Consider the following 16,168-nt stretch of genomic DNA (forward strand, 5'->3'; position numbering starts at 1 on the left):
TTTCCCCACGCTCGTGATCGTCTAGTACTGGCATCCAATTCATAATCCGAAATTGCTCTTTATACATCTCAAAGAAGGACTCGACGCGAAAGGTTGGCATGAATTTCCAAGCGTCGGGGGCGCTTTGATCTACATCAATATCGACTACTTCGTCGTCTTTGCCTGTATGATAGTCCGAGGACCAATCCGCATCGCCCCTGGGACTTCCCTCCAGAAAGTTGACGTCGTACTTCTACCAGATAATAGCGCCACGTTCCGTATCGACAAGCACCGAATAACCATCCCGATTTCCCGCTGCTAGCGTAAAGATTTGTGGCGGCAGTATAGTTTCTTCTTCATCTACTTCATCTACTTCATCTGCTTCATCTGCTTCATCTGCTTCATCTGCTTCATCTGCTTCATCGAGCTTTTCCTTCTATGGGTTTCTCCAAGTTGGCGGTAAAGGCTCGTAATAAAATTGGAAAGATATAATTTATCGGTTGCGTCTTGTCCATAATGCACATTCTCTCATCTATGGGATAGGGGAGATGATGCAACAGCTCGACGGCAGTATCTGTAAAGATGGGAAATATTTCGCGCTTTATTTATGGCCACCCGGTTAATGGCAGGTATAGGAAATTTCCAACCTTAATTGAATGCATGCGCGTAATAAAGGTATAATAGGAGGTGATGGAGGCAACTGCAGCTTCTTACGAGTATATTGTAGATTAGGCAGTTGCCATTTTACTAGCGCACTTTAAGGCTTCGGAAGGAAGGAGAGTTCGAGAGATTGAGCGAGAATAGCCATACCCTTGGGCTCAGATGAGACTAAAGGGTTGAAAATGAAACCTCGACTCGAGTACCACCTTCGACACTATTAGCTAGATTGATACAGTCCGGGGGAAAATAACCCGCCCTCTTCGTCAATATCGACCATTTTTCACCCTCCATTAGCTACTATTCAACCGTGAATAATTCCAACATCTGGAAATGTTGGTTTGCTAGAGTCGTTTGTTGGAGGTTTCTTACTGACGTTGTCCCACATGAAGCGAGAGTCGAGAGTCCGACGCGAGGAAATGTTATACTCGGCCCTCGGGTCACCCGTACACGTAAGTAAGCTCAACTCATTTTCTGGCAAGTAGAACTTTTTAAATTGTGTTAGGATTACCCTTCAAAGCTTCCCATCTAGCTCCTTCGATAGAGAAAGATCTACTCCCCTTCCCAAACAGCCTCCAAAATCCACAAACTAGTCCCAGCAGGCTGCTTCCCACCCAAAAACTTGAACCTCCCATTACGATCCGCTTCCGCAGAAAGCTTGGCCCAATCCTCCAGCTCCCTCTCTCGAGCATTTCCCAACTCAAGCATCGCCAAGTCCATAGACCTCAGCTTCTCCTCGCGCTACATAGGTAGTACGCTAGGCTCTGGCATAACATTGCCATTGATCACAATATTTGCCCCCTTTTTTAGAGCAGGAATAAGATTGCGAAGAATTTCGAGGCAATACTTATCAGACCAGTTATGAAATATCCAGCGGAAGAAGTGCACATCGGCACCGTGGACAGGTTGGGGAGTAAGAAAATCGTACTCCACGAACTCAATTCTGTCGGAAAGCTCGCTAGGTACCGTTTTGGCACCCGCCGCGACAACAGGAGGAAGGTCTTGTACTTTGAACTTCAAGGACGAGAAAGCATTTCCTAGATGAGTACAAGCAAAGCTATGCGTGCCACCGACTAGTTTCTCGTAAGTATAGTTTCATAAAGTAAAGAAAGACAAACATCAACAACTGTCCCGCTAGCCAGATCTTGCCAGATCTTGCCATGGATAGGTTTCAGCAACAAAATGAATGTCAAATCCGGTGCCTTCAGCATATGCCTCTATAGCATTTCCAACTCCACGAGCGCGCTGTGGGTGCTCGGACTAAAACTCAAACGCGGATTTCTCGGTGTTGTTTGCCAGCGCAAACCCCTAAGATAGAGTTAATTATGATTGTAGGAGTTTATAAATAATGGGAGGATGTCATACAGTTTGGTTTAGTTCCTGAGATCCTGGATAATTTACCATAGCATTGACTGTCTGTGACGCAGCCTGCCAAAGTTCATCGGTACTTGCTCCAACCCAGTCGGCTATCTGGGAGTCTTCAACAAGCAATCTGGAAGCAGCCGTATGGGCAACAACACTGTTTCGAGGTTCGTTGAAGATGCGGTTGGTCATTGCTTGACGAATAATACGACGAATATCATGCTCATTTACACTGCACTTTTCGGAGATTTGAGCGAAAGTTGATTCCTCCTGGATTGGAAAAAGTCGACGCTATTTGAAGCATGAAATTGCTTGCATGCCCAGAAGCCAGTCATCCTTTTACGAGAGAGTTGGCGTATATTTGACAGCTTCGTAGCGTTTGCATATCTACCGTGAAACTTAACAGGTGCTCCTTCGGCCCAAGAATAAGATCATGAAGCATTAGTGTTGTATCGATGGCTGCTACGCGGGCAGCCTCCATTTCTAAATTATCTGGTGGGACCACCGATTTACTGGGTCCGTCGGTTTCAAAAGAAGGCTGGCTCAGCCCTTCATCCTTGATGAATTCATGATTTTGTTTGTGTTGATCGAAATTTTTGCAGCCGGTTCTGTGATCGATAAGGAGGCCATGGTGTTACTGCCCCAAGACTGGCTAACATCGGCCAATATCGGCGCATGTATTCATCGGCAGGTTTTTGATGACCTTCCTATTTTACAGTGCTGATATCGAAGTCGGTCTCGATTCAAATCACTCAATAACCTTATTTGACCCTACCGTATGTACCCATTAACTTCTCTTCGACTTACTTAATTCGTAGGTTACATCATGGCAAGACCTTTGATCTCCTCATATCAACAGCCAAAAGCACTTGCAAAAGCCCCGTCACCGCGGTGCCAAGGAACGTTACCAATGCACTCATTCCAGGATACCACTTAAAGACACTAAACGCCACGACTGGGAGAATACAGGCGAGAACAAACCAAAGCTGGTAACGTATGCCAAGATGATAGTCGCTAGCGTTTCGAATAGTGAGGATGTAAGTCATCAGAACCGAAAGCAGCTGCGTGAGCGTTGTCTGGATAGCGTTGAGATAGTCGGAGGCAGAGAGGTTGGATGGAGTTTGGTGAGAGAAGGAGATGGCTTGCATTATAATGCAAGATAAATAGATCGCAAGATTGATGCCCCAAATTGTGAGGTCCTCCTAGTGATGGGTTAGGTCGGTAGAGGCGTCTTTGCTGGGGTACTCACCTGCAAGTAACGTTCTATCACTTGAAGTTTGGATAATCATTCATAATCTTCGGGCGTCTCAAGAGGCGTTAACGGAGTCGTTGAAGGGATCATTGTGGCAGCGCTATCTGTGTGATATCCTCTCCTTTTTCTCACTAGTGAATTGTTAGCATTCGACAACGTACCGGCGGTTCATCTCAGGTGTGACATACTTTGCGAGGACTGTGGAGGGGCATCTTGCTGCATCTTCTATCTCTTGTAGTCTTCTTGAGCTCGAATCACCTCGAGATGCAATTTGGTCCATCTCTGGAGCAGCCCGGTTCTCGCATAGATACCTCTCACGACCACGTGGGGTAATCTCTTTTCCGGCCGGTTGTGCTCCTCGAGCACCCTCTTACTCTCGGTGAGAGCGTCATTTGCCAATCTTTCAATTTCCCTTGTATGTTTATCCCATTGAGCAAAATCAGGTGCGAAATCTGCCTGTTTTTGGATATACTTCATATAATCCAGCCAGCTCTCGATGGTGTCGTAATCGCGACCCCGACCCCTAACCGTCAACGCATAGTCAAAATGTCCGATGTAATCAATAGCCTCTACGGACGTTGAACAATTACTTGTCTCTGTGCTGTTTAGTCTATCAATCGCCACGTACGTATTCACTAGTGCTGGTAAGAGCGGAAAAGCTTCAGGGTCCGAAACTGGCGAAGGCTTGGGATCCGACATCATGAATGTGGAATTCGGGTTCGTAGCTCCAGCGATCAGAGTGTGAATAAAAGGAAGTGCGGTTGAATAACGATGCTAGAGATAAGTAGCTCTGCTAACAAGGCTGTGTTTATGGAAAGGTATCGAAGTCCTGTTGGCTCCGCAGCCATTGAGCGAACTGAACCAACAAACCAACAGCATCCCTGCAAAACGGCCGTCATCTAACCCTACTCTATCGAGGACTCGCACGACGAAGACAGTGAAAAGGTAATGGAGATATGCAGCATAACAAAACAACCAGAGAATTCGGCGACTGGCCATTGCTTTGTTTCCCAAAGTTACGGGAGCTCCCGAGACAGTTCCCTTCTCTCCACTCAGCCTTGCGCGATTCCGTGACATCCGTAGAGGTACATCGGAGCATTACTCTTGCACCGCACTTTCCTGAAACGGCAAAGTAGGTGCAAGAAATTAATACCAGTGGGGCAGACTTTTTAACAAGAGAGTGTTTGGGCGAAGCCGGTTTCGAAGTTTACTGGAGCCTCTCTAAAGAAACTCTCCTAGGTAGGAACCGGACTTAAGGCCTACCGGGCCCGAGATGCAATATAACTCGCATGGCTTGGTAATATTGGGCAGCTGGTGGGCTTTTTCTGCGCTGCCACCAACAATAAGTACCTAGGTAAGGTAGGTAGTGTGCGGCCAACACGGTTTTCGGCTTTCCTAACACATTTTCTCCCTTCTCACTTCTTCTTGGTCAGAATATCGGTATTGTCGCTCTATTGAAGATGGCCCAAGACTTTCCCATGCGCCAGCTAGGCAAATCCGGCCCCTCGGTCACAGCTACTGGCTGGGGTGCAATGGGACTCTCTGCGTTCTACGGCCCAAAGGCCACTGACGAAGAGCGTCTCAACTTCCTGGATAGTGTCTACCAAAGTGGTATCACATTCTGGGATACATCCGACTATTATGGCGATAGCGAAGAGCTGCTGGGGAAATGGTTCGCTCGGTCGGGGAAGCGTAATGAGATATTCTTAGCCACCAAGTTCGGCGCCATTGAAGGCGGGGCTCCCGAGCAGGTGAATAAGTCGTGTAAAGCGAGCCTGAAAAGACTTGGAGTGGACACCATTGACCTGTATTACTACCATCGTATGGATAGGGTCACACCGATCGAGAAGACAGTGCAAGCCATGGCGGACCTGAAAAGAGCTGGCATGGTGCGATACCTTGGATTATCAGAGTGCTCTGCCACCAGCATTCGGCGCGCGTAAGTAGCCCATCTCTCAATAGTCGATTTCACTGGCTCCACGTTAATCCGTTCTTCATTCATATTCGTCTCAATGCTGAAAATATATGGTAACTCATATGTTGCCCTACAGATATAAGATCCATCCCATCTCTGCCGTGCAGGTGGAATATAGTCCCTTTAGCATGGAGATCGAGGACCCGAAAATAAACGTCTTGCAAACCTGTCGTGAACTGGGAGTGGCCCTCGTCGCCTACTCGCCGCTCGGCCGTGGATTTCTCGGCGGCAAATTCAGATCTCCTGATGACTTTTCGGAAGGAGACATCCGTCGTGTCTTTCCTCGATTTTCGGCAGAGAACTTCGATACAAACGTAAAGCTGGTGGAGGCATTGGAAGAGGTCGCACAACGGAAGGGAGTTAAAATCAGTAGTCTAACGCTGGCTTGGCTATTGGCGCAGGGAGAGGACATCATTCCTATTCCAGGGACGACCAAGCTGGAGAACCTGGCGAACAACAAACAAAGTGTGGTGATCCAATTGTCTGATGACGAAAACCGGGAAATTCGTGAAGCGATCCAGCGTGCTGTTGTCGTTGGATCAAGATATCATCAACAGTAAGTACCAGAACCTACTTTCGCATATGGCGCAGTTGTTATAGGTTGTGGGATACTCGATAACACCTTGACAGTGCTATGGCGAGCTTGTTTGCGGATACACCTACCTTGTAGGAGCTTATTTAGGAGCTTATTTGAATCGCTAAAGTGAATGCAAGATATATATATTTGTAATATACTAAACTAGCCTGAGACGCTAAAGCGTCGAAAAGTGATTGTAAGGTAGGTAGTACTCTGACACCTATTCTCCTAGCTACTAGCTAGCTATACTAAGTCGGGTGACTACACGGGAGGGGAACCCTGTAAAAGGCGACAAAGGGGCTAAACAAAGGGGTTCGGCTCCTTATAATATATAAAGAGTAAAGGGTTAAGAGGCTAAGAATAACGCTAGGTATACTATAAATAAGCTAGGATATATTATTAATATTCTTCTAGTAACTTCGAGGACTATTTAAGTAAGTTGAGATAACTTAGTATTTAGAGTATTGCTTACTTAATAAGTTGCTATACGAAAGCTAACTCAACTAGTATACTACAGGAAGCTATTGAACCGCCCATTCGACGTAAAAGAGGGTTTTATTATTAGGATTTTACTCTCTTTATATAGGTATCGTGGTCCGAATAATCTATCAACACTTTGCCCTTACACTAGGAGCCTGGCTTGTATACCCAGCGTTGTAAGTTCTCGAGTTTATATACTGGCAGTAGACGATATAACAACCTGGAAAGGCGGGCAGAAAAAGGCGGTCAAAGTGCTTCAGCTCACACCCCACCCTCACCGCGCGTTTGACTCTGGGCCTGTTCGAGTCAGCCTCTTTGCGGTGATATTATTACCTATATACATCAAGGAAAGCTATTAATAGCAAAATGGAAAGCAAACCGCCTGGACGCCGACGCATTCAGACCTTGTTTCGGCGGGCTGAAAGCTCGGCATCGAGCCTCGTAGCCGTTCAGCCACCTCGAGCCTCGATTTGCGAACTCTGTCAAAAGCTGAGTCTGAGCTTTAGTAAATTGAGAAGTGGAAACCATGTTTTTCATGGGACACCTAGTCAGATAGCAATCTCAGCAGAAGCGGGGTGTCCTCTCTGTGGCTTACTATCCGAAAATTTTGATCTTGGACCTATATCCCTGCCTATTCGGTTCTATGGTATTCGAAGACGACTATCGTTACAAGAAAAGGAATCCTTAGTTGAAGAAGGTGATATTGAAGCTTTGAGATTACTGAACGGATATGATCGTGATGATACGAACCCGTTTTCTCACAAACTAGCACTCTACACCACTCATGGTCTGTCTTCATTCCAAACCACCTAAGCCCTAATTTCAAACTGATAACATTAGATGATGTTTCTGCTTCCTCTCTTAAAAGAAGACCATTCATAAAGGACTTTGCGTCTGAAGAATGCTTCCGTCTTATCAAGTCGTGGCTTGACACTTGTGTCTTCCATCACCCTGGATGCAACACCTCCATAATTTCGCAACTTCCAACTCGAGTGATTGATGTCGGCATGCAAGGCGGCCAACAAGACCCCTTTCTTTTCACGCCACCCCAAGGTTACAAGTACAGTTATGTTGCACTCAGTTATTGCTGGGGCAATACTGAGACTAGGTTTGTCCTTACCAAAGAGAATTCCTTACTTCCTACGTATAGACTGCCATTGAGAACTCTTCCAAAGACCCTCAAGGATGCTATTGAGATTACCAGAAAGCTTAAGTTTCGGTTCTTGTGGGTAGATGCCCTTTGTATAATCCAGGAAGGTGATGGAGGCGAGGATTTTCTCAGGCAGAGCGTGACTATGCGCCACATCTATGGCAACGCAACTTTGACCATTGCTGCCGCAGCCGCAAAGAATGTTAACGAGGGGATATTTCGAAAGCCTCATCACGAACAGCCCGAATGTAAAGTTTTATACGACTTGCCAGACGGGACCATCGGTACTGCATATCTTGAGTTTGAGGAGAACGACCGGGGCGCATCTCGAGTCGACGAGCCTCTCAACACTCGGGCATGGGCATTTCAAGAACGAATCCTGTCACCGCGAGTCGTTGTCTTCTACGAAGATCAACTAAGCTGGGACTGTACCTCAGCCCTTATCGACTCGAATGGGCCATTGAATCCTCTCCTGAAGCAGAACCGAGACTCTCCCGGTCGATATTCTGATTTTGTTGCCAGCCAAGTACCTGTGGACGATGCGGCAACATCTAACCAGGCAATTTATATGGCTTATTGGCGAAGTTTGGTCGAGTTTTATTCCCGCCGAGCTCTGACCAAAACCAGTGACAAGTTGAATGCGATCGCTGGCTTGGCTGAATTGATCAAGTTGAAAACCGAAGATTCTTCTTATATTGCTGGCATATGGAAATCGGATCTTGAAGCCCAATTATGCTGGTATACCGACAAGCCATTTCTCAAGCGGCCAGAGAGGTATAGAGCACCTACGTGGTCATGGGCATCCATAGATGGACCAGTCAGGTTTTGGATTGGCGCGAATTTTCGACTACTTCCAGTGGAAATTCAAATCCCCCCAGAAGGTAACGAGTTAGGTGAAATTCGTGAAGCTGTCCTTAAGATTCGAGGCCATCTACATTCTTGGGATCGCCCACAAATCGAACAGCCAAACTGGACGGATCAAAGGAAAGGACTCTATTTTGATGATCTCAGCGAGAAAAAGGACTTCTATAGCAAAGAGGGCGATACGCGATATTTCTCATTCTATACGGGTGTTCCTAAAATAAGCGTACCATCTTCCACTTTATGGATATATGCTTTTATTTTAAAGGCAGTCGGTACAAGGTATCGAAGGGTGGGTATTATGGTCGACGATTGGATGTGTCAAATACGTCCTAAGGAATGGACTGACAGATCGCCCGTAACTATTTGTATCGAGTAAGGGCTATGAATGCTTTTCATTAGCCGCACGAAAATTATTAACCTTTCTCCGCGTGGTTTAACAATCGTTCCGCCAATGGGAGCGGCCTTGAATACCGGGCTAAGCTGGCTGCAAGACTTGTCGAGTCATCCAGAATTGACCCACAAAGTCTGCCAAAGCAATTGAGCCGTCGTTTTAGATTAGAAAGTTGTGAGCGCCAATATCGCAATGGATAACTCCCTTGGAATGAATATATCTTATTGCCTCGACTATTTGGGCCAGCCATCTAAATATTCTTTAGTTTAATAAAAATAGGGGGAAGATATGCCACTGACTACTCACTACACCCTCTCAATAGGAAACCTCTCTAGCTCTAGATTCTCCGCCAGTGTTCCCATAGGCAGATATTAGAGCACTAAACCCTTGCCAAGTACCGACTTCCCTCGCCATATGATTGAATGAGCGGGTGAGTGCCAAATCGCTCATAGATCCGCTTCTCGACAGCATCGGCTTCTCTAGGTTCGAAAGCGGTCTTAAGAGCTACCTTAGTGTTGGCCACCCCATAGACTTCTGCGAAGGAGCCACGGCCAGCGACTCCAAATTGATTATGCTTTGCGTCGGCAAGTATTTGTCGACAGCCTCAGCCTATAATTTCAACATGAATTGCCCAGAGGTGGGGGAGGGCTGTCCCCAATGAAGGAACAGCTGTGTAATACATAGGTAGCGTTATATGTGGCTCGCCGAACCCTGAGGAACACGGACAAATATTCCCCAAGCATCCTCAAGGACAGTAGCGCAAAAAGGACCGGTTCGATGCTCTGCTCTTTCTTGTACACTAGCTATCGCTGCTTCTCTCGTTTCGATTTAATTCTTGTAGTTACCTTAGCTGATTAGATCTGTCAGCACGTACGTGGATCCTGGCCTATTCTCCCCTTTCAGCTCACATGCATATCATGGAATAGGCTCAGGACTCAGGCTCCTGGAGACCTCGAATACGGATACTTTTGCCTTATCTTAATTACCACTTTTGTGACTACTGAGCCCCCCCTTCTGAGTGCCACCACCTGGGTGCGCTCTGAATATTCACCTATACAGAGACTTCGCTATACCACGGTATGACGTTCTCTATGACGATGTGACGACACAGCGACCTTACGACAGGAGTTCTGCCAGCAGTATTTAGTCCTATATCCTACCTTTCACCCAACTACATGCTTTGTTGGTTGTTTTATACCCTCTTTGCTCCTTGGCTTACAGAGAGCCCTTCTTGCTCCTTTGATAGTATATATAGCTTTAGTATGGATTTTCCTTCAATATGATTTCACTCTAATTATCGTAGCTCTCGATATAACTATAGCGCTACACCAGTATTATTTAATCTTGGATAAATAGTACCTTGCTTATGAGAAGTACCAGACGTTGTATTTCTATTCCTTAGCATATCCTTCCTAGTAAGATGATTATAACTTGTCTTGTATAAAAGTAACATGCTTATAAAGAGCACTAGACATTAACACGTCCTACTATTTTCACTGTTATTCTTTAGACTTTTGGGACTATATAGAATTATCTGCCGACAACGGTTACAGACTAGTACTATGCATATTTGAGTACAACTTATTGTAGTAGAGAGGCGTTAAATATGTAGTTAATAGATGTTGAGTTTCGGCGATGCTGAAATTAGGAGTTCCAGGTGTACGCCACATGTAGAAAATATGGCCCACTTTTACCTATATATAACAAGGACTTCTCCTCCACCTCTAGAACTAGGATTAATCAACTCTTTCCATCTGTTTTTCAGTGCCTCGAAAACACAGACAATAGATTAACGCCATATGTTTATATACGATATGGTTGAATTTGTAAAGTTCAGTAAAGTTAAAGGATTGCGCTCTGACTGACACAGATCTAGAATTGGCCCCGAAAGAATTATAGCTGAGGGGAAGAAAGAGGTCTCCTTTGACGCTGACCCCCCTACTATCGCTCTCAACTTTGACTCACTCTTGGTCACCTTGACTCACCAAAACTTAAGAGTAAAGAAGCTCTGCTCACCTTTCTGAACAGAAACAGACTTTCATCATGTCAGGATTGGCGTGAAATAATCGTCTGTTGTTAGAGCTGTTACAATACACACACAACGGATGCTTTTGTCAGACATTCTATCATATCTAAATCATACAGTCCGCTACAAATCGTGTAATATATGTACCGAGTACGGTTACCCAGGTCTAAAAATGAATTATCTTAACCATTTCGAGTACCTTGGAGTAGCTAAATATTACGAGTTTTAAAGCAATCTAAGCAGGAAATATATTTTAATAAGTCTTTCTGACTTGTTGAACAAGTTTTGTTTATCTCTCGTAATGTATGGAATATATTCCAGTCTTGCCTGGCTTCTTTTTAACCTAATCTAACTAATTTACCACTCCTGTCAACTGTATACCCATCATCTAATATCAATTTAGTAACAAGCCCCATATATGCCAAAGAATCTAGCAATGTACAGAATTAGCATCGCTCGAGAGGAGTAATTGACGAATGAGGGATGTCTCACCAGCATTCTTGTACGATTGCACCGCCACACAATTCTTCCACCCATAAGGATCGTTGTTTATATCAAGCATACTAAAAATCCCCGAAGGAGCTATATCAATTGATTCCCCAGCAGCTCGCGTATGCGTCAGCTCATGTAGAATAGTGTGGGAGAGCTGCGCCAAAATGTCGATTGGTGCTTTGCCACTAAGTTTCTGGAGAGTGTGGTACGGGCAGCATCTGATGCTGCTTTTGCCAATAAGACATTCCATGGTGGGATATTATTCGTTCTCTGTTGAGCGATAAACCAGACGCATAGCTGAATTGTGTCGTGTTTGGTATTAGCTAACACGATGTTTCCCTGGGAGTCCCTATAAGGGGGCTTAACGCTTGTAACAGCCTGGACACCCTGTATTCCTGAGGTAGCGGATCGACAGCCTCTCATCATCATGCTCCACTTGCTGTGGTACATAAGGGCTATTGGATCGATAAACCCTTGGCCGTATGTGGCATGGTTGTAAGGTTCCATTCTGGAAAAATCACAGTAAAACACCTGGTAATGGTCATTGATCAGTATAATACCCGTATTATGTACTTTGGTAGGTAAGAAATCTAATGAAAGAATCCTTACAGCCTGGTTTGCTCGTAGTTTTGAGTCCGGGACGCTCATGCTGCCAACATTCCGTAGTATAGCTGACATGAAATTAGACCGACCGATAGAAAGTCAATAGGGCCGGAAGTTTAAAGTTACTTCTTGCTTGATTGATATTGGCATCGCTGCCAAAGAGGTAGGATGCCACTTGCTTGATATTGGGGTTCATGGGAGTCCGTCCAAGCTCCGTGACAGTAATTGCAGCCATTCTAAAGGCATCCTGGATGGCAAGATCTAGCTGGACCCGAAAACCTTCAATAGTATTAATTTCGATGATCTGCCCATAAGCTTGAATGGATATCACTTACTATTGCAGGATACATCAACTACATAAGCATTTGTGAAGCCAAATAATGCGAGAATGATGATAGATGACGGGTGCCATATAGAAGTCCACATTTCGAAGGAGATCAAGGTACTGTATAACAAATTTACCTAGCGCGAAGGTAAATACTAAGGGTAGAATCTTAGAGGGATATTTATAACTCGTGTGGAATGGAATGTTCAATAAATATATATATATATATATCTGAAGCCTGGAGTTATGAAGTGGGTGGAACCTTTTGAAAAGCTAGGTATATTGGGCATCTTGGACCTCAAAGGAGATGCTCCTTCAAACTTCCAACAATCTAAGCCGTATCCGAAAATAGAGATATTTGGACTTTTCTTACACCAGAAAGCCTAGGCATTTAGCACCACTTCACCACTGTACCAGAGATCAGAGTCTCGGAGTCACCTCTGCGCCCCTTTGCAAGTCGGCCGCACCTTGGCCACATGATAGAAAGAGCAAGGGAGCGGATCCGTATGTTGGAAGACATTCCTTAGAGGACCTACTCGTACACCCTTGGGCTGCTAACCGGTTTGCGAGTCCTGACTCCATACAAGGTGGTACCGTGGTATGCACTCTATAGGGGGCGGTATCGCGCAATGTGCCGCGCTGGACGGCGAAAATAAACATCCGCACTGTTGGACTGTAGAAAGGTACTTGCAATGCTTAATGGTTTAAGAGTCAAGGGTAACAACATGCCACACTGGGGAGAGGCTAGACTTGGGCCCAACAAGAAGTGGTCTAATAACGTAACTACCAACTAGCACGGCCTGGATAAGCCGGCCAGTTTCGTTGCGAGTACCTAGGTATGAAACAAACAAACCATCAAACAAACTTGCAAGGCTGAGATCCGTCATATCCTATCCATAGTCCACGCACCACCCGGAAGCATCACCAACTGATATCACAGTGGCCACGGAGAACGTTGGGCTCAGTCAGCCATACTCGTACCGCCAATAGGATCCTGGCACGCCTGGCCACCTGTGGCTTGGATGTTGGTTGGTTGTCAATCTGCGACGCGAAGCTGCGTCTCCAGGTCTCCTGAATCCTGATTTCTACTTCGTGGTTAGATGCCCTTTCTCGGTGACCATGAGGTAGATGTATGATATGTTTGATACCAACAGCATCTCAACTCGGCGCAGCAATTATACACCCTCGTCCTCGAGCTCGGTACCCAGTTCTTGTCCGCAGGCGGATCTATACTCCACCTAGAGACCCTAGAATACCAAAGGTATATGTTCATATGCTATACACGATGATCAACGATACAGATGGGGGCAGTCTACACTTTGCTATGAGGTCGATTAAAATGCAGCCCCGGAGAAGGATCTGTTGGAAATATGCCTTGAGGGCGGTGCAAATAAATTCGGGGATCGATCACAAGGTTCTGCTTCCCTGGCTCTATTATTTTGCAGTCTTTAGGGGTCGGTAATTCCAGCACTTCCTGTAGCAGCTCTTCATATCTGGTTATACATCTATATGGCTACACCATGAACAGCAATTTTTGGCTCCTATGCTTCCTTTTCCTCCGCAATCATTCCAAAATTTCGTATGCAATTTGCCAATCATTCACATATCCTCCATCATGCGACGCTTCGGTGGCTGCAAACCTCTTTACATAGCAACTCTACTCTATTCAGCTCAGGCGGCCCAAATAGGCCAAATTAAGGCCATCGAACCTACATCAGCTGGTCAAATTGGGGTTAATATTGTCGATCTACCACCTGCCTCCGTCTTGTATGTGAAGTTATACCACTATGGACTAGACGATTCACTAGAATGCTAACTAAAACAAAAAGCGTGGGCTCCATTGGAGTCAATACCCAATATCTCACTGGAGATGGAGTTAAGACAAATGAATGATGAGTATCCGGGCATCTCGCTCCAGATCCGATTAGCTGAAAGACTTGAAGTGGATAGGGCCTGACCCAAGCTACATTACCAAAACAGCATTGGTAACAGTCACTGCAACTGGCTCACCACCGGCAACGATAACCTCCGATGTCTCTATCTCAGTGCAAGAACTTGCCAGTGGAGACCTTGAAGTCCTCACCGGCCCAGCTCTCCGTCAGGGGCTACAAGATATCGCATCCAAGGTGACACCTTGTGGCGCAAAACTGAGACCGCGCCTCGATTTCTGCGGCTTCAACAACTTTATGGATGAAGCCACGAGATTTGGCCCAATCCAAGGAGCGGATGCAGCAATAGGACCAGGCCGCCTGTTGATTCCAGCGGCTGACATTGCTGCTCTTGTAGCGAACTTCCAGGCTGCAGCTGCGGGAGCGACTGTGGTCGTGCTCCCCGCTGCTACGGTAGGACTTCTGTATCTCATCTGGGAACAAATTCAATCCGGAAATCAGGTTGCTCCTGTTATTAAAGTCCCAGAGAGCATCAAAGGAACTCCGACTCCGACTCTAACTCCAACATCACAAACATCATCAACTTCTACAAGCCAATGCGCCCAGCCTACAACAGCTACTCCGGTAGGCTCGTTTCATTCTGGTTTGACAATATTGTTTCGTACTAATACCCTTTGAAGGCTATCTGTAAACATGAAAAATGCCTTGGCGAGGCACAGGAATTATGCACTGTTGTATGTTTGCTCTTATTAAGATAATGTGTCTCAGTATTTAATACTAATCTGACAGCAGGGAGACGACAAAGGGTGTCGATGCCTTCAAACAGCCGTGGAATATGGCGAGCCAAGGCCTGTACTAGTATGGCAGAGTATGCTACTAGTAATTCTCGCAGACCCTGATACTCGTGCTAGTCCACAGGGAGCAGCAGTTTGTGATGCCGGAGACCGCGTTAATGTGGAAACTAAAGACTAGAAAAGGTGCAAATAAAAGAGTTTTCTAGCCCGTAGTAAGACAGTAAGACTAATATTGTTTATAGGCTGTTAGCTGTCTTCTGTAAAGACAATGATCTGAAGACTGACAAAACATCTACGTTGAAAGCTGCCGATGCTGGCCTTTCAGCCTATGACGGATTAACTTTCTCTTTCGATTGGGCCAGCAATAGTCCAGCTTGTACTCAGCCCTGCACAGATATATTTGCAGCTTTTACCCAAGCAATGGGTTGTAAGTTGACAGTAAGCTCCGTCGATTTCCATGCTAATTGGCCTAAAGGTGCTTCTACTTCTCATTCAATGTCGAAACGAGGCACTATCAGCGAAAATTGTGGAGATGCGGCCTTTAAGATATTCAGCCCCTCACCTCCAGCAGAGCCGAGTCCAACAACACTTGCTCCTCCTCCGACACAACCGCCAAGTCCCGCTCTAGGGGTACCCCAGTGCTCCCCACTCGATGGTTTTAAACAATCGGACGCCAGCGCAAAGGCAAAGGTTTTCTGCGATGCGGCCATAACCAGAGGGCTGCGCTGGAAGCAGGATGATGGTGAACCTTCTCCTGTCAACGAACTTAATGGTTTCTGGGGCTATAAATTCTTCGATGTCAGGGTGTCATCTGGTAATATGGATAATGTATTATATCTCTCTGTCGAACTGGACCAGAAAGGATGTCCAGCAGGGGCCAATTTTGAGGTCGACTTCAAAACGCTAGGGACCAAGAAATGTAGGGACAACTTCATGATTGGGGTTGATGGCTGTAAGTATCTCCCTTAAAATATTCCAAAATTCGATAACTTTAGCTTACACTACACAGGTGGCCCATTTTTGAAATTTGGCGGCTGGAGTTATAATGACTGCGTTAAATGGACTGTTTCTTCGGCAGTAGGATTTCCGATTGCAGGGTTAAATATTAGGGGTCTAGATGTTAAATAGTCAAATTGGATTCTGTTCTGCACCTATAGCCAGCCATGAAGGTATTGGGACTCTACCAATAAACTTGTTCGAGTGCAAAATAGTAAATAAATTACTCAAAGCAAGCCCGTCATCGCCTGGAATCTGGAATTAGGATTGGGTTCGTGATATAAGCATCCAAACCTATAATAAATTGAATATGAATGTAGAAGTATGTCGCTGGGGTATCTTTATCTTTAACTTTC

The 16,168-nt window shown here is 45.6% G+C and overlaps 4 protein-coding genes across 4 annotated transcripts; 3 read left to right on the forward strand and 1 right to left on the reverse strand.

The window, feature by feature from the left end:
* Positions 1–3,475: 3,475 nt before the first annotated feature.
* Positions 3,476–3,949, reverse strand: BP5553_02986 (uncharacterized protein; the record flags this gene model as incomplete). Its single annotated transcript, XM_032011609.1, has 1 exon — positions 3,476–3,949. One exon carries the CDS (start codon positions 3,947–3,949, stop codon positions 3,476–3,478), a length of 474 nt encoding a protein of 157 aa, XP_031871302.1.
* Positions 3,950–4,710: 761 nt separating this feature from the next.
* BP5553_02987 (putative Aldo-keto reductase (AKR13)) lies at positions 4,711–5,895 on the forward strand (the record flags this gene model as incomplete). Its single annotated transcript, XM_032011610.1, has 3 exons — positions 4,711–5,189; positions 5,302–5,781; positions 5,856–5,895. The coding sequence occupies 3 exons, from the start codon at positions 4,711–4,713 to the stop codon at positions 5,893–5,895; spliced, it is 999 nt and encodes a 332-aa protein (XP_031871303.1).
* Positions 5,896–6,648: 753 nt separating this feature from the next.
* BP5553_02988 (uncharacterized protein) lies at positions 6,649–8,672 on the forward strand (the record flags this gene model as incomplete). The annotated part of the gene is made up of 2 exons (XM_032011611.1): positions 6,649–7,069; positions 7,123–8,672. The coding sequence occupies 2 exons, from the start codon at positions 6,649–6,651 to the stop codon at positions 8,670–8,672; spliced, it is 1,971 nt and encodes a 656-aa protein (XP_031871304.1).
* A 5,076-nt stretch (positions 8,673–13,748) lies between these two features.
* On the forward strand, positions 13,749–15,944 carry BP5553_02989 (uncharacterized protein; the record flags this gene model as incomplete). The annotated part of the gene is made up of 9 exons (XM_032011612.1): positions 13,749–13,900; positions 13,963–14,008; positions 14,062–14,646; positions 14,703–14,756; positions 14,815–14,890; positions 14,934–14,970; positions 15,059–15,243; positions 15,292–15,768; positions 15,826–15,944. 9 exons carry the CDS (start codon positions 13,749–13,751, stop codon positions 15,942–15,944), a joined length of 1,731 nt encoding a protein of 576 aa, XP_031871305.1.
* Between the last annotated feature and the right edge of the window lie 224 nt (positions 15,945–16,168).

Source organism: Venustampulla echinocandica, assembly GCF_003357145.1.
Source record: "Venustampulla echinocandica strain BP 5553 chromosome Unknown scaffold_1, whole genome shotgun sequence".
Classification (NCBI taxonomy): Eukaryota; Fungi; Ascomycota; class Leotiomycetes; order Helotiales; family Pleuroascaceae; genus Venustampulla; species Venustampulla echinocandica.